At 41.0% G+C, this 18,831-nt stretch overlaps 1 protein-coding gene across 1 annotated transcript in view; it reads right to left on the bottom strand.

Annotated features, from left to right (window-relative positions):
• The window catches only part of HADHA (hydroxyacyl-CoA dehydrogenase trifunctional multienzyme complex subunit alpha), a 46,867-nt gene that overhangs the window by 10,944 nt on the left and 17,092 nt on the right, over positions 1 to 18,831 (bottom strand). Inside the window, exons 8-12 of the mRNA XM_004418265.3 lie at positions 10,408 to 10,530; positions 9,813 to 9,931; positions 7,063 to 7,119; positions 5,225 to 5,334; positions 51 to 185 (exon numbers count right to left, since the gene is read on the bottom strand). Of these exons, the coding sequence (XP_004418322.1) occupies positions 51 to 185; positions 5,225 to 5,334; positions 7,063 to 7,119; positions 9,813 to 9,931; positions 10,408 to 10,530 (544 nt within the window). The remainder of the gene's footprint in view (positions 1 to 50; positions 186 to 5,224; positions 5,335 to 7,062; positions 7,120 to 9,812; positions 9,932 to 10,407; positions 10,531 to 18,831) is intronic.

Here is an 18,831-nt window from a genome sequence, read left to right as displayed (position 1 = left end):
AAAAACAAAAAAACATCGTAACTCCTGGCAGAGGCAGAGAGCAGGCTCACCCTTTGAACACCTGTTGCTGTCCTCGGCCCAGCCCGGCTAGGGTAGCATCTTTAAGTATAGTCTTCAGGCCCTTATCCACGGAGACTTGGGCAATGCCAGCTCCCATCAGCCCTGCGCCAAGAATGGCTAGGTGCCTGAAAGGAAAGGATGAAATGACTTTTGGTAAACAACTCTTTTTTTTTTTCTATGCTAATCCTCCTCTTTTTGCTGAGGAAGACCAGCTCTGAGCTAACATCTATTGCCAATCCTCCTCCTTTTTTTTCCCCAAAGCCCCAGTAGATACTTGTATGTCATAGTTGCACATTCTTCTAGTTGCTGTATGTGGGACGCGGCCTCAGCATGGCGGGAGAAGCGGTGCGTTGGTGCGCGCCCGGGATCCGAACCCGGGCCGCCAGTAGCGGAGCTCGCACACTTAACCACTAAGCCACGGGGCCAGCCCATGATAAACAATTCTTAAACATTTCAGTAAAAGTGGGAGATTGCCCAGGTTATCATCCAATAAACCAACTAAAGCAGGTGCAACAATAGGGTATTTCAAATAATTTTTACGTATAAACATACACCTTTAATAAATAATTGATTTTCAAAGTTAAATGCAAAAATCTATTAGATCCCAAAGAATTGGTCTACCTAAGAAGACAGAATTCTACGGGTCTTCAGTCATGCCTGGAGATCACTGAAAACGAAACAACCCAGTTTAAGTCAACATGAGAATTTTTGTTTTTCCAAATAAAAGCCAACTTGCAGTGATATGCCCAAAGATGAAATCTCTCTTCTTCCAACTACTTGTTAGTGATTTTACCATTTTCCAGTCATCTTTCACTTCTCCTGAAATCTATGCCTTTACTACTCCTTACTTGGAGGAGGTCAAAGTCTCCTGGATGGTTTCTTTGCTTCCAGACCGTGCCTCCCCCTCCAACACCTCTATACAGGCACATGCCTGCCTTTTCCATCCTTGAATTCCTCTTGAACTTGTCAGGACCATTTGGCATATCCCATAGTATTCTGGAATGGCTTCATGTACATTATTTTTTTCCCCTCAATTAAATTCTAAGCTTTATGAGGACCAGAGATCATATCTGATTACTCTTTTTAGTTTTCCATAGTTCTGGAACAATGTGCCATATTCCCACAGTAAATAACTAAAAAATTTCTTTTCAGAACAACTTTCTTCATAAAAGCAGCCCAAGTTGACAGCATTGTAGATCTAAATTTGAGTTGTAATGCAGGATAAAGTTTCATTCCTAACAATTCTGATTATAATATAGTTCAAAAATCATATTCAAGACCTAAAAAGGAAATCTAATTTCAAGTCCTGGGAGCATCTTTCAGATGCAGCTTTGTAATAATACATGTACTTATATGGTGAGTGTTAAGTAATTGGAGAACAATGAGAAAATAGGGTAGAGAAATATAAAGAATAGGGGCTGAAAAAAAAGATTGAGGTATTCACTGCATCAAAGTTAAAAATTTCTGTTTGACAAATGACCGCACAAAATTAAGATAACCATAGACTAGGAAGAAGTTTGCAACATATATAGCAGACAACGGATTACTACTGGTAAGTATGAAGAACACGCATATATCAATTTAAAAAGACAACCCAATAAAATGGGCAAAGGCTTCAATAAAGCAATTCACAAAAGAAGAAAACAAAGTGCCAATAAAGATGCTCAACTTCCTTAACAGTCTGGGAAATGCAAATTAAAATGAGATATTCTCTCCCCATCAGACTGGCAAAATTTAAAATGTATCAGTGAGGATGTATGAAAATTGGTTCTTTCATGCATGGCTGATAGAAGTATACTTTGCCTTACTTTGGAGGGCAAATTTATTAAAATCAAAAATCGTGGGCCAGCCCCGTGGCTTAGCGGTGAAGTGCGCGCGCTCCGCTACTGGCAGCCCGGGTTCGGATCCCGGGCGTGCACCAACGCACAGCTTCTCCGGTCATGCTGAGGCCATGTCCCACGTACAGCAACTAGAAGGATGTGCAACTATGACATACAACTATCTACTGGGGCTTTGGGGAAAAAAAAGGAGGAGGATTGGCAATAGACGTTAGCTCAGAGCCGGTCTTCCTCAGCAAAAAGAGGAGGATTAGCATGGATTTTAGCTCAGGGCTGATCTTCCTCACCAAAAAAAAAAAAAAAATCGCATACTCTATGATCTAGTAATCTACTTCTCATTGTCTACCCTACAGAAATGCACTTATGCACAAGATGCTGTGATGAACAGTTGTACAATGTTTATAATAATGAAAAATTGGAAACAGCCATCAATCCCTCAGTAGGAGATTAAAAGGAATGAGTTAACTGATATGTACCAATATACACAGTTTCCAAATCATACACTGAACAAAAAGAGCAAGTTACAGGATTCATATAGAAGGATCCCTTTTATATTAAAACACTCAACCTGTAAACACAAAACAGTATCATCTAGTATTTAATCTTATTTGTAGTAGTTTTTTTTTAAAAAGGAGATTCTGTGTATAAAAAATTAATTTATAAAAAAAGAATAGATAAGGAATTCAAATTACCATCCAAGGTGAGGGGAAAGAGGCCTAGAGAGACAGCATGGAGGTATTACTGACAACTGGGAAAGCAGGAAAGGGGACAGTGTTCTTTATTAAATTTTAGTTCAATCTATATTTTATTCTGATAATTTATTCTTCATTTCTAAGATGATGTTAACTTTTTCTTCAATTTGTTTCCCAAGTTAGGTCAACTTTTATATCATCCTGTTTTTTTGTCCATTTAGTTCTGAATTTTTGAATTTTTGATTCAAGATGATTTTTCTTATTTGCAAATGCTTATTTAAGGATATTTAGGGCCGGCCCCGTGGCTTAGCGGTTAAGTGCGTGCGCACCCCTGCTGGAGGCCTGGGTTCGGATCCCGGGCGCGCACCGACGCACCACTTCTCCGGCCATGCTGAGGCCGCGTCCCACATACAGCAACTAGAAGGATGTGCAGCTATGACATACAACTATCTACCAGGGCTTTGGGGGAAAAAATAAATAAATAAAAATTATAAAAAAAAAAAAAAAAAAGAATTAAATATCCTTTCTTTTTTTTCCCCCCAAAGCCCCAGTAGATAGTTGTATGTCATAGCTGCACATCCTTCTAGTTGCTGTATGTGGGACGCGGCCTCAACGTGGCTGGAGAAGCGGTGCGTTGGTGCGCACCCGGGATCCGAACCCGGGCCACCAGCAGCGGAGCGCGCGCACTTAACCGCTAAGCCACAGGGCCGGCCCAGGATATTTAATTCTAAGTTGAAAGTGTCCTGTTATAGATTTCTTCTGCATTGTTGCTTATTGGGGGGAGATTTTCATAAGCTTAAGTATTTTGATTCTCATTTTCTTGTTCTCTTTTATATGAGCTTCATTGGATACTGCCTGTCTTTTTTGTGTATTTGGTACACAATAACACCTTCTCAAGGTGGTATTATAAACTATCTGCATATAACAATAAGAGGTAGATGCAGACAGGAGTAGGAGTCTGGGGCAGCTAATTAGGTTTCTTAATTTAAGCATACCCTCTTCTATTGCTAAATACAGTCTCTTTAATTGACAGCATTTCTTTGTACGTGGAGGGATCGGGGTAAAGGGGTGAGGTAGGGGTAGGAGGTGGTGTGTCATGTGGTTTTGTGATTTTGCAGGACTCAATAGTTTTCTCTTTTGCTTCTTTTCTTTCCTGTTACAATAAAGTTTCCCTCTTATATAATTAAAAGATAGCAGCAGCATCTGCCTTCTATCTATGCTACGCATGGGAATGGGTGGCTTTGTTGTCCTTGCTAATCTGTTTGGCTTTTGTAGAATGTGTGCAGAGATGCAGATTTAAGTGGCCATCATTATTCTAGTGCAACATCCACCCATTGAATGCAAGACACTGTCAGTGTTAGGTGGAACAAACGCAAGGACTGGTGCTGATTACTACATGTGCAGGAAAAGTAGTTACGGTTGTATTTCATATTCTATTTGGAAATCAGCCCTCTAGGCTACTGTCTTACCTGTCTCATCCAGACTTCTTATCCATTTTATCTTCTGTTTTGGACTGTAATCTTGTTAAAGATGAAGGGAGGGAGAAGCTAGTAACATTAGCTGCTTCTCTTAAATCTCTCACAGCAATTCAGCAAGAGCAGTGTTTCTCAACCTTGGCACTACTGACACTTGGGATTAGGTACTTCTTTGTTGTGGGGCCTGTCCTATGCACTGCAGGATGCTTAGCAGCATCTCTGGCCTCTAGCCACTAGCTGCCAGTAGCATCCCTCCCTCCTCAGTTGTGACAACCAAAAATGTTTCCAGACATGTCAAATGTTCCCTTGGGGCAACACTGCCCAGGTTGAGAACCACTGAGCCAGAAGGTGAGTTTAGGGGCATTATTAAACTTAAGATGCTGAAGAGCCATTCAGGCAGCATAACACTGAAAGCCTTGCTGAAGAGAATAGACATGAAACAGGCAAGTAGAATCTCAAATGCTTAGGTTGTAAGCTAAAAGAAGGATAAGCCTTTAACAATTAGAATGAGGCTTTATGTTTTTTTTTTTTTTTTTTTTGTGAGGAGATCAGCCCTGTGCTAACATCTTCCAAGCCTCCTCTTTTTCTGCTGAGGAAGACTGGCCCTGGGCTAACATCCGTGCCCATCTTCCTCCACTTTATGTGGGAGGCCGCCACAGCATGGCTTGCCAAGTGGTGTGTTGGTGTGCGCCCAGGATCCGAACTGGAGAACCCCAGGCTGCCGCAACGGAGCGCGCGCACTTAACCACTTGCGCCACTGGGCCGGCCCCCGAGGCTTTATGTTTTTTAATGAGGAAGAAGTATGAGTTCCCAGAGATGGTATCTCAAGTCACAGGAAGAGATAAGATCATTAAACAGTGCACAGTGTGTGTGTTTGGTTTAGGAAGAGGGGACCTAAACCAGATTTCTAGGGGACATCAATAGAGAGAAAAGAAAGCCTCCATAGGAGCCATTCGAGAGGTCTGGAGAAAACTCAGCACAGGCAGAACTCTGAAAGCCAAAAAGTTCTTGGTAGGAATAGGGATCTAATGTGCTCAGGACAGAAGAGGTTTAGGGCAAGACTAAAGCTGTAAATCTATCTCTGTAGATCTTCAAAGACATGTAAAAGCTCGGCATGTAGTGAAATCCACAAGGGCTTCCTAGGTGGAGTTTAACTTACTTAACCTCTTTTTGCGGAGCTCCAAATTTATTCTTCTTGCACAGGACCTGACCATGGTAAAGTCCTATCAAGGCCTTTGATTCTTTGGTCATTGCAAGCTCTCCGAATTTCTGAAAAGTAAAGAAGAACAAGAAAAGGTACAACTTCAGAGTCTCAGTGATGTGGATTCCTTCGGTTCAGTTTCTCTGCAGTGCAGAGGTGACACATGCAAAGCCTCAGGTCCTCCAGGGTCTCAGTGGCGCCTGCGCTGCGGAATCTGTCTGTCTTCTACTGGTGTACCCTTTCTTAACCTTTCTCATCTGCAGCACTTTCCGACTACTGCTTTGAAAAGGTTATGGATATAACTGAGCTCGCATTCTCTACACCAGAAGTTGTGGTAACCTTTCTCATGGAATTAGAGTGTCAGAGCCAAAATGGACCTTCACAATCATCTTAGCCAACCCTCTTGTTTTAAAGATTGGGAAGAGGAGGCCCAGAGAAATTAAGAGAACTTGCTCGAAGCCACATTGCCTCAAAGTGGCAGAAACGGAATTTGAACCCAGGCAGTGTGACTCCCAACTCCATCTCTCTTTCCACTGCAGCAGGCTGCCCCATGTGATACCTACCACTTTAAAAAGTACCATAACACTTGCAGAGAGCAAGTCTCAACTTAGTGGTTAAGAGCGTAAGATTTAGAGTCTGGGTTCGACAGAACTGGGCTTGAATCATGGCTCTGCCATTTTCCAGTTGTGAAGCTTTCTCCGTCCTTAAAATGGGAAAAACAATATCTATTTTACAGTATTGTTGTGGGAATGAAATGAGAACTAGTAAAATGACTAGCGTCTCAATGTTAGCTATTATCATCATCAATATTACTAGAATTTACTGGTACGATTACACGGTTACAAACAGCATTTCAAAGAAGGAATCCCTCTAATAAAGTTGCTTTCATGTCCTAGTAGAACATGAAACAATGTTCTACTAATCTTGATGCAGTAGGTTCTATTCAATAAACCACTCATTTTCAAATCGTGGGCAGAGATCCATCAGTGGTCATGAATTTAGTGGGTTGTTATAAGTAGAATAGATAGAAAATATTGAGTACAATGTACACAGTGAGGACAATTATTGATTTGTGAAACTTATGCTTCACTTTTTCTGTACATATGTACATGTGTACCTGGTGATGATGTAAAAGAACAAATCAGAAGCTCACTGCAATAAGCAACCCAATACAGGAAATGGTTTCCCTGGAACTTGTCCTGAGCTCTTCAGATATCTTCTGTCCTATTATCAAAGAGCAATCATTCTTCAATGACTGCTTACAACTTAAAAACAAGCCAAACCACTTAAATCTACAACTCCACCAACTTGTTAGAAAAATGGAAGGGGTGAGGCTGGTTCATGCATCCCTTCTGCAGTCTTTTTTGAGTGAGTACAAAACATTTCCTTTCATTTTCTAATTCACCAGAGAGAGGTTGGGCTTCAAAGTTTTATCTCCAGGTCCTAACAAGTAAGAAATGTATTTTTCTATCAATGTATTTCATTTTATCATAACAAAACCAGCCCAACTACAGAACAAAAACGTCCAACCAATTCCTTCTGAAAGGATTAGAACTCTGTCCCTGCTCTTCCTAGTTAACATCCTCAATATTGAGAGCAAGTTCAAATATCTGCAGGTACCAGGGTTTTCTCAGCATCGACTTGCTCACTGAGATTAATGATAAGAAATGATAACCACTGGAAGAAAATTTTTTTACTAGGCTTTGGATACTTTTTCTTTTTTCAGCTTTATATGGAGTTTTAGATCTTGGTTTTCCTGTATCTAATAATAAAAAATTGAAAGCAAATAACTTTACCTGAGATTCAGCGAGATAGCCAGCATCACTCCCTTGCTCGATTCCAGTCTTTACCACCTAAAAAACATATAAAGCCCTTGTTCACTGTTGGAATGGATTGGAGAGATGCACAATAATGCTGAATAAAACTGCTAGTGGTGTCAATCTTCAAAGAGTAAGTCAAATGTCTAGACTGGAGTGAGAAAGAGAAGAGCGCTGAGTGCCTGGTTGCTTGAGACTCACTTAATTCTCCATCTCTGAGCCTACTGCTAAACCTAGCATAAAATGGAAAGAAATACAATAGAAGAAAGAGATTAAAAAAGTCAGAATAGGAAAAGAACACAGAGGTTCCACAGCTCAGACTCCACCTCCTTATCCACCTCTGAATCCTGTTATTTTGTCAGAGAAAGAGTGGTCACTACCCCTTTCCAAGTCCAATAGGTATACCCTTTCCTCTTCATTACCTTCCCTCCTACTTAAATTACTCTTCCAGCTTCTCTCCTGTTCTCGAAATGTAGGCAGATCCCCAAAGTTCCACTTTCAGCCCTTTCTCCTTTATGCATTCTTCCTCAGGCACACCATCTAGTTTATCACATTAATCATGAACTCTATGAAATTCAATTTAACACTTGGAGTAAGTACTATCCTGAGTACAATGGCAAGTATAAAAGATGAAGTAATGACCCTGTACTCACCATCATAATTTATGGGAATGACAAATTAAAAAAAAACTCAAGTAAACAAATCTACATTCTTAACTCTGACTTTTCTGTCTAAACTACTGTTGCTTGAATTTCTTGAAATAGCTAAACTTAACACTTTTAAAGATTTTATTTATTTATTTTTTTCCCTCCAAAGCCCCAGTAGATAGTTGTATGTCATAGCTGCACATCCTTCTAGTTGCTGTATGTGGGACGTGGCCTCAGCATGGCCGGAGAAGCGGTGTGTTGGTGCGCGCCCGGGATCCGAACCCGGGCCGCCAGCAGCAGAGCGCACGCACTTAACCGCTAAGCCACGGGGCCGGCCCAAAACTTAACACTTTTAAAACTTAGTTCATAATCTCCTCTGGGCAAGTCTGTTACTACCTTCATATTTTTACTTTTACTATAGTATCTCAGGTCTCATTCAAACTTCAAGTCTGAATTACCAAGATAGCTTCCTAGTTCACTGCTCTATTTTGTCTCTCTTTCTTTTTTTTTTTTTTTTTTTAAAGATTTTATTTATTCAGTTTTTTCCCCCCAAAGCCCCAGTAGATAGTTGTATGTCATAGGTTCACATCCTTCTAGTTGCTGTACGTGGGACTCGGCCTCGCGTTGGACAGAGAAGTGGTGCCTCGGGGCGCTCCCGGGATCCGAACCCGGGCCGCCAGCATCAGAGCGCACACACTTAACCGCTAAGCCACGGAGCCGGCCCTTGTCTCTCTTTCTAATCCATTTTTACTACCATGAAAATGGTTCTCTATGATCCGTATAGGACAAAGGTCAAATTTCTCAATTCATTATTGACAACCTTCTAAAATCTAGCTTCAATCTGTCTCTCTGCAGACATTTCACTATCCTCCTAAAAAAACTGATCATTAAATGTTCCTTAAAGAGCCTCATGCCTTCTAGCTTCTGTAATTTTACTCAAAATGCCCATCCTACTTGGCACTACTTTCCCTTCACCTATTCTTTACCCACTTTTTAGTTTTCAGGTGAAATCCCATGAGGCTCTTCCTGATCTCTCTGGCTCACAGTGATTGTTCCCTCCTCTGTGTACTTAGCAATTTTCCTCTGTCCCATTATCTGGCATTGATCCTATGCTGCCTTATAACGTTCCTTATACTGTTACTGCCTTACAGCATATATATGTCTAATCTCCCCCGCCCAGACTGTGAGATGAACCGAGGTAGGAGATCATGTTTCATATTTTCATGTACTTTGGTGTCTTCTGCTCAAAATATATTTGTTGACTGATCCATTCTCCAATTTTGAAGTCTTTGATTATATGCTCTCTTACTCTTGGACTTTCCAGACTGAAGAGTTCTCTAAGCTTTAAAGTCTACCTTTAGATAGAAGTTTCTTCAACCCTGGGATCATTTTAACTATCCTCCTTGATCTTTTTCAGAACTTCCCTGTATCATTACATCTTTTTTTATAATTATGGCAATGGGGAAGTAAATGAGACACTTTAGGTACTGACAATGGTTTTGACTAAGGATAGAATACAGCCATCATCGGGCCGGCCCCACGGCTTAGCGGTTAAGTGCACGCGCTCCGCTGCTGGCGGCCCGGGTTCGGATCCCTGGGGGGCGCACCAACGCACCACTTCTCCGGCCATGCTGAGGCCGCGTCCCACATACAGCAACTAGAAGGATATGCAGCTATGACCTACAACTATCTGCTGGGGCTTTGGGGGAAAAAATAAACAAATAAAATTAAAAAAAAAAAAAGAATACAGCCATCAATTTTGTTTTAACGACCTCAATTAATGCCCAATATTTTATTGGCCTTGTTACACTGATATGACATAGGTTCCTTTCCTGGTTTATAACTGGTAGTTTTAAACTCAACAACTACTGAGTATGCCTGGTACTAAGTATCCCCAAGTATATCACTTTATATGAGTCCTTATAGCTTGCTATGCTTTTCCTTTATTTTTGGTAAGTACTTTAATAGCAGAATTAAGAACTTCAGCACTGGCATACATGGTCCAGAATGGCAAATAAAGAGTACTGCTTTATATAAAGGGAGGAAATATGAGCAATGTGGGAGTATGGGATAAAGACTCACATCAATTATTTTCAGAGGTGCAGGATAAAGGCCTTTGGTCTGCTTTCGTACTTTTTCTTCCACCTTTTTGTAAATCTGTTGCCTGACAAATGGAATACCCATGGCGTACGATGTCAATTCTGTAAGGTAAAATGCTTTTAGATCTTACTGGAAAGAGCGTAGCGTTCCTTGTTAGTTTGTTCTGTAAACTCTATAAAAATGCAGTAATTCCAGCTATCTGAAAGAACTGCTCTTTACTCTGATAAACAAATCTAAATTTCAACCTAAGCATTGATTTAAACATAGTTTAATTAGTTGATAATTAATTAAACTAGCTGGGTGTTGGGTACATGAGTGTTTATTACACTATTATACTATTATACTTTTGTATTAATGTTTAAAATTTTCCAAAATGAAAAGTCTTATAAAAGTGGCTTTAACTAACTACTGTAAAGTTTAGGACTTGACTCTAGAGTGGTTGCACCCCTTAGGGTTGACTTTATGCCTAGAGTAAATGATGCATTTACCTCTTCCTAATTTCAAATAATTCTATAGCAAATAAAATTAAAGTCCCAGGAAAGAAGCTTTGTCTTTGTTCTTTGATAATGATACTCACTTTCCACCAATCCCTTGTCTCTCTTTGGAGAGATTTTCTTATCAGCTAGTCCTTTGGCAAAAGTAACTGCAACTTCTTCTAGGTATTCAATTGTCCGTTCCTCTGGAGGCTTTAATCCTGGTCCTGTAAAAATGAACACAACAGACTGGAATGCAAATCAGGCTTAGATCAGTCCCAGGTAGGCAAAAACCCAGGCATGCCACAGCCCAAGGCTCAGCACCCACTCTCCATGTCAGACTAGAGACTGGTAGGTGGCAGAGTCATGAACTATGGACTCAAAGAAGAGAAGTAACACTGAGCAAAAGTGCAACAGTGTGCCTAGGTAGAAAACAAGGTCTTAAACCATCTCAGTCTGGCTTCCACTCCTGAGTAGGATGCAGTATGTCTCATGAGGCCTGTATTCTTCCTGCAAAACTGGAAAAAAATGAATAAATTGCAAAATCACATTCATAAAGACACGAGAGAACTGTGGAAGCATCAAGGACTATATGAACTAAAATTCCAGAGAATGGAAGAGCCTGTCTAAGGTGAACTGATGACTGCCAACATTGTCTTTGCTGAGGGTATGTGATGCTTTTGGGGATGCGTTGAAGACTGGTCTTAGCTCAAGCAAAAGGATGCTACTGGGGGAAAGTGAAATGATCAGAGTCTTTGGTGGTTGCATACAACAGATAAGAAGCTAGAAGAAACAAATGCAAGTTTGGTTTTCCCAATGGAACATCTGTGGGGTTCTAAGGTGATGTGGGAGGCCGGAGAGACTGGGTCAGAAAGCTAGAGTGAAATCTCTCATAGTGTCATGATGTTTAGAACAGAAAGTACTTCTACAGAGAAAGGCCATGCCAAAAACATGCAACTGATTTTCCACAATGCATCGGCCTGATACTGAACTTGCTTGAGGCCGGAGACTAAAGAGCGAGACTCAAAAAATCCAAAGGCTATTTTCACAGGGCTATGAAAACAGGCCCTGCCAGGCTCTCAATCAAAAGCCTAGAAGAGCCACACTGGAGGAGGAGGTGGCTGGGGTTGAAAAGGCAATCTTGTGTAGTCCTGTGGTACTTAAGAAACAAAATCCCAACAGAGGGAGAAGCCTGCAACAAATATGCAACCAATCTCTCCCTTAAGAAGTTTGCCCTATTTTGAACCTGTGTGGAGGAAGAAGAAAAAGAACTAAGCCCCAAACTTCCTAATGGCAAAAATGCATAGGGCCCACAAAAGTCATAATGGAGCCTGCAGGGAGGCCAAGGCAACTGGCATTTGTGAAGCAGAATACTGGAGAGCAGCTCCTACACAAAAGGAGAGCTCCAGAGATCTACTGAGCGGCCCCCTGACACTTTGACTGAGTATTATTCTGCACATGCATGAGAGGAAAGAGGCCGGGGAAAGAAACATCATAAAGGCATGAAAAGAAGCAAGAAAAAAATGGCCTATAGCCAGGAGACAATCAAATGATAGAAACAGATGCAGAAACGAAAAGACAAAATCAGCAGACACAATGTTAGTAAGGCTACTGTCAATTCATGCCATATGGTCAAGAAGGTGGAGGAAAACAGAAACATAATAAGGAGAAACTGAAGACATAAAACTGAATCAAATCTTACTTCTAGATATGAAGAAAAACAACACCTGAAATGAAAAATACACAGGATTGGATTAATAGGAGATTATATCCTGAAGAAGAAAAGATGAGGAAATTTGAATACATGGCAACAGACTGAAAGAGAAAAACTGAGCTTCATTTTGGGACAATATCAAGTGATCTAACATATATAAAATTGGAATCTCAAAAAAGGGGTGAGGGGAGACAGAAAAATATTTGAAGAAATAGTCACAAAGTTTCCAATTTTGATGAAAACTACAAGCCCACACTATCTAAGCTCAATGAATCCCGTGCACAACAGACATTTAAAAAAAAAAACAAAAAAAAAAACAAACCAAGGTACATCATAAATAAATTGTTAAAACCAATAATAAAGGGAAAATCTGAGAGCAGCCAGGGGGCTAGAGGAAGACATATTATATATAGAAGAACAAAAATAAAAACGACAACCGACTTTTCATCAGAAATTATGCAAGCCACAACACAATGTAGACATTTATAAAGTACAAAAGAAAAACACTGGAAAACTGGAATTCTATCCATCAAAAATATCTTTGAAAAATGGAGTTGAGATAAAGACAAATCAAAAGGTGAGAGAACTAACTGCCAGCATATCTCAAACGACAGAATATGTTAAAGAAAGTTCTTCAGGTTGGAGGAAAATCAAACCAGATGGGAACTTGGATCTATACAAAGGATAAAGAGCACCAAAAATAATAAATATATGGGTAAATCTAAAAGACTTCTTTCTCATTTTTAAATCTTTTTAAAAGATAATTGTTTAAAACAAAATTAGCAATATGCTAAGGAATGTATAATACATGTAGAAGTAAAATATATAACAACAATAGCACAAAGAATGGAGAAAAATGAAAGGATACTCTTTTAAGGTTCTTACCCTATATGTGAAATGACATATCATTTCAAGACAGATTAAATAAAATCTTTAAAAAAAAAAAAAAAAAAATGGGCCGGCCCCGTGGCTTAGTGGTTAAGTGAGCGCGCTCCACTGCTGGCGACCCGGGTTCGGATCCCGGGCTCGCAGCGACGCGCTGCTTCTCCGGCCATGCTGTGGCCGTGTCCCACATACAGCAACTAGAAGGATGTGCAGCTATGACACACAACTATCTACTGGGGCTTTGGGGGGAAAAATAAATAAATAAAATCTTTAAAAAAAAAAAAAAAAAAAGACAGATTATATGTTAAAGATGTATACTGTAAACTCTAGAGCAACCACTGAAAGGGTAAAGCGGGCCAGCCCTGGTGGCCTAGTGGTTAAGTTCCACGTGTTCTGCTTTGATGGTCTGGGTTTGGTTCCCAAGTGCGGACCCATAACACTTGTCTGTCAGTGGCCATGCTGTGGCAGCAGCTCATATTAAAAAAAAAAAAAAGAGGAAGATTGGCAACAGATGTTAGCTCAGGGTGAAACTTCCTCAGTAAAAAAATAAAATAAAATAATGGGGTAAAGTAAAGTAAAAGTCCAATAGTGAAGATAAAAATGATTAATCCAAAGGAAAGCAGGATGAAGAAAAATGGAACAATGAATAGATGGGATAAATAGAAAACAAGAAGCATTAAATGAAGTCGAAATGTCAGAACTGTGTTGGTGTACTGTAGAGGAAGATACTGAAAGGCTTAAAGAAACTGGAATGTTAGCAGGGATTTATCGTGCTGGACGTGCTCAGCCACCGTGGAACAGTTAGAGAACATATCTTTCACCACAACTATGAGAAATCAATGGTTTACATTATCCCAGGATCCCATTATCCCTGTTGCATTTAGGGATCTCAGGGTGGCAGAGGTCAAGTAGCAACATTTAACTGCCAAAGGCAAATTGGGCATGGCTACTGTAATGAACAGCAGAGCCAAAGCAGTAATCAGAATAGTCTGACTTGCGGAGACCTATGGCGTTGGCTAGTTGATCATGGTGTTCCCAGAAAAGAAACAGATGGGTAGTCCACTAAATTCTTACTTGATCTGTATAAGCAGAAGAATTCTAGGTCTAGTACACAGAAGTATAACTTGAATCACCAAAGAGAGTCATGGCCCTCAAACAATTCCCAGAAACAAGCCAGTTTGCAGACCTAAAACCTCTTGAATGAAGGGGAGGTTGCATCCCCTTGAGGGGATTATGCTGTTAATCTTTTTCCCAGCCTTCCCCAAAAGGTCCCTATGGTCATTTACCTTGGGGAAAGGGAAATAATCTGACTTTTTGGGGATTACCGAACACTGGCTCTGAACTGACACTAATTCCAGGAGATCCAAAATGTCACTGTGGTCCACCAGAGGCTTATAAGGCCAAGTGATCAATGGAGTTTTAACTCAGTTCTACCTCACAGTGGCCTAGTGGGTCCCTGAACCCATCCTGTGATTATTTCCAGAATGCATAATTGGAATAGACATACTCAGCAACTAACAGTATCCCCATACTAGCTCCTTAACCTGTGGTGTGAGGGCTAGTGGAAAAGGCCAAGTGAAAGCCACTAAAACTGCCTTTACCCAGAAAAATAGTAAACCAAAAGCAATCCTGCACTCCTGGAGGGATTGCAGAGATTAGTGCCACCATCAAGGACTTGAAAGATGCAGGGGTAGTGATTCCCACTGCATCCTCATTCAACTTGCCTATTTTGGCCTGTGCAGAAAACAGACAGATCTTGCACAATGACAGTGGATTATGGTAAACTTAATCAGGTGGTAACTGCAATTGCAGTTGGTGTTCCAGATGCGGTTTCATTGCTTGAGAAAATTAACACACCTCCTTTTATCTGTTATGTACTTACTGATCTGGAAAATTTCTCGATAGCTCTTAGTAAAGACTACCAGAAGCAGTTTGCTTTCAGCTGCAAAGGCCTGAAACACATCTTTACTGTTTTATCCCAGGGGTATATCAACTCTCCAGCCATATGTCACAATTTAGTCCATAGCGACGTTGACTGCCTTTCCCCTCCACAAGACACCATGCAGGTACATCACATTGATGATATTATGCTAAACGGACCTAGTGAGCAGGAAGTACCAACTACTCTAGACATATACATCTTAGCGAAATTTCTAGGGGTCCAGTGGTGTGGAGTATGTTGAGAAATCCCTTCCAAGATGAAGGATAAGTTGTTGCATCTGGCCCCTCTTACTACAAAATAGCCACCACACCTAGTGGGCCTCTTCGGATCTGGGAGCAACATTTCATTTGGGTGTGCTACTCTAGCCCCTTTACTGAGTAACTCAAAGGCTGCTGGTTGGAGTGGGACCCAGGACAAGAAAAGCTCTTCTTCTATTTGGACCATATGATTCAGACCTGATTGTGCTTGAAGTGTCAGTGATGGATAGAGGTGCCGTTTGGAGTCTTTGGCAGGCCCCCATAGGCGAATCACAGTACAGACTCTTAGGAATTTGGAGCAAAGCCCTACCATCCTCTGTGAATAACTACTCTCCCACTGAGAAATAGCTTCTGGATTGCTAGTGGGCCTTAGTAGAGACTTAAAGTTTAACCATGGGCCATCAAGTTACCATGTGACCTGAGCTGCCCATAATGAAATGGATGTTGTCTGACCCACTAAGGCATCAAGTTGGGTGTGCACAGTAGCACTTCATTATCAGATGGAAGTGGTATATGTTGAGACTGGGCTTGAGCAGTCCCTGAAGGCACAAGTTGCATGAGGAAGTGGCTAAAATACCCTTAATTCCTCCTTGTCTCTCTCAGCCTGCACCTGTGGCCTCATGGGAAGTTCTTTCTGACCAGTTGATTGAGGAATAGAAAACTCAGGCCTGGTTTATAGACAGTTGTGTGATATGCACGCACCACCTGAAAGTGAACTGCTGTAGCACTACAGTCCCTTTCTGGGACATCCCTGAAGGACAGTGGTAAATGGATATCTTCCTAGTAGGTAGAACTTCGAGCAGTGTACCTGGTTGTTCATTCTGTACCTGGCTTGTATTGTATCCTCCTAAAATTCATGTTGAAGCCCTAACCCTTAGTACCTTAGAATGTGACTGTATTTGGAGATAGGGCCTTTAAAGAGGTGATTAAGTTACAATGAGGCCGTTAGGGTGAACTCTATCTAATCTGACTGATGTCCTTATAAGAGGAAATTTGGACATACAAAAGAGACGTGAATGCATGGCGCAGAGGAAAGACCAGGTGAGAACACAGTGAGAAGGCAGCTATCTGTAAACCAAGAAGAAAGGCCTCACAAGAAACCAAATCTGCTAAAACTTTGATCTTGGACTTTTAGCCTCCAGAACTATGAGAAAATAAACTGTTGTTTAAGCCACCCAGTCTGTGGTATTTTGTTATGGCAGCCCTAGCAGACTAATACACAAGGACATCTGGGGAATATGTATGTGGCTAGACCTCTCTGAATAGGCAAAGAATGTGAAAATATTTGTCTCTCATGTGAATGTTCACCAAAGGATGACCTCAGTAGACGATTTTAATGATAAAATGGAAAAGATAACCCATTCTGTGGATACCAGTTAGCCTCTTTCCCCAGTCACTCCTGTCACTGCCCCATGGGCTCAAGAACGAAGTGGTCAGGATGGCAGGGATGGAGGTTATGCATGGGCTTAGCAACCAAGGCCTACCTGGCTACAGTCGCTGTTGAGTGCCTAATCAGCCAGCCGCAGAGACCAGCACTGAATCCCTCATATGGGGATTCCTGCAAGGTGAGCAGGCAGCTACCTCCTGGCAGGCTGATTACACTGCACTGCTTTTGTTATGGAAAAGGCAGCACTTTGTTCTTACTCGACTAGACGCTTACTGTGGATATGAATTTGCCTTCCTGGCATGCAATGCTTCTGCCAAAACTACCATTTGTGGACTTACAGAATATCTTATCCACCATCATGGTATTCCACACAGCATTGCTTCTGCCCAAGGAACTCACTTCACATAAATGTGTGGCAAGGGGCCATGCTCATGAAATACACTGATCTTACCATGTGCTCCATCACAGTGAAGCAGGTGGCTTGATAAAATGGTGGAATAGACTTTTGAAGACTCAGTTACAGTGCCAGGTAGGTGGTAATACTTTGTGTGGTTGGGGCAATGTCATCCAGGACGCTGTATATGCTCTAAATCAGCCTCCATTATATGGTGCTGTTTCTTCCATGGTGGGGATTCATAGTCCAGGAATCAGGAAATACAAATAGAAATGGCTGTGCTATTACCCCTAGTGATCTACCAGCAAAAATTTTGCTTCCTGTCCCTGTGACCCTAGGCTCTGCTGGTCTAGAGGATTTAGTTCCAACGGGAGTAATGCTTCCATGAGGAGACATAACAATGATTCTATTGAATTGGAAGTTGAGACTGCCATCTGACCACTTTGGGCTCCTCACATCTCTAAAACAACAGGCAGAGAAGGGAATTACTGTACTGGCTGGGGTGATTAGTCCTGATTACCAAGAGGTAGTTGAGTTGCTACTATACGATAGAGGTAAGAACAAGTATGTCTCGAATAAGGGAGAGCTCTTAGTGCTACCATGACCTGTAATTAGTTAATGGGAAACTACAACCCAATTCATGCAGGACGGCTAGTGGCCCAGACCTTTTAGGAATGAAGGTCACCCCACCAGGCAAAGAACTGTGACCAGCTGAGGTACTTCCTGAGGGCAAAGGGAATATGAAATGGGTGGCAGAAATAGGTAATTATAAATACCTGCTACGGCCACATGACCATTTGCAGAAACTGAGGAGTCCAGCCCTTCGCCAAAAACCTATGTGTGATTTTTCAGACCCAACCGTAGGCAATTACAAAGGCTTTTTACTTGGCAGACCTCAGGGGGAAAGCTGTCCTTCCCACACCAGACTTGGTGCACAGCCAGTGCACTGCTGTCTTTAATGGGAGTTGCAGCTAAAGACTCAGGTCTCCCTGGCTGGCTATGCTCTTACACATAGTTGTATTCCCAGCCCAAGTGCTTTCATTCCTAAGTCTCTTTATATGGGACCTTCAGCCGAGGCTTCCTTTTTGGAGGAGGAGGGGAAATGTTAAAGACATTTTCCCCCATTCTGACTCAGTGCTTTTTCACTCCTAGCTCTCGAAATCTGAAACAGCAAAATCACAAATAAAAAGCACAAAAATGAGAAAAACATGGCACTAAAGAGGCCATGAAAAGCACCCTTGTTGGCTGCATGAGAGTTGAAATAAGAAGGTAGAACGTTGCCTTGTTTGACCTTAGCTGGGAACATGTGCGTTGGGAAACCTGAATTTTTCGCCACTCTATACATGTCTAAGAATGACTGCAAGAGCACTACAAGTATTATTTTTGGGATTACAACAAATTTTAGTGAGTAGGTGAATTCACAGACAGGGAACCCACAAATAATGAGGATCAACTGTACTCTGATTACAAGAGAATTAAACTAGAAATCAGTAACAGAAAGATATCTGAAACATCCCCAAATATTTGGAAATGAAACAACACACTTCTAAATTATACATGGGTCAAAGAATAAGTCACAAGAGAAATCTGAAAATATTTTGACCTTCATGGAAGTGAAAATATAGCACTAAAATATGCAGATAAAGCAATGCTAAGAGGGAAATTTAAAGCTTTAAATGCTCATATTAGAAAAGAAGAAAGGCCTAAAACCAATGGTCTAAGCTTCCACCCTAAGAAACTAGAAAAGGAGCAAATTAAACCCAAAAGCAAGCAGAAAGAAAGAAATAATGAGATAGCTGAAATCAATAAAAGAGCAAACAGAGAAAAATTAATGAAACTAAAAGTTAGTTCTTAGAAAGATCAATAAAGTTGATAAATGTCTAGCCAGACTCATCAGGGAAAAAAGAGAAGACATAAATTATCAATATCAGGAATGAAAGAGGAGACAT

This window comes from Ceratotherium simum, chromosome 11, assembly GCF_057802395.1.
Source record: "Ceratotherium simum simum isolate JZ-2026a chromosome 11, ASM5780239v1, whole genome shotgun sequence".
Lineage (NCBI taxonomy): Eukaryota > Metazoa > Chordata > Mammalia > Perissodactyla > Rhinocerotidae > Ceratotherium > Ceratotherium simum.
The sequence above is the reverse complement of the archived record's forward strand: the minus strand, read 5'-3'. Positions and strand labels throughout refer to the sequence as shown.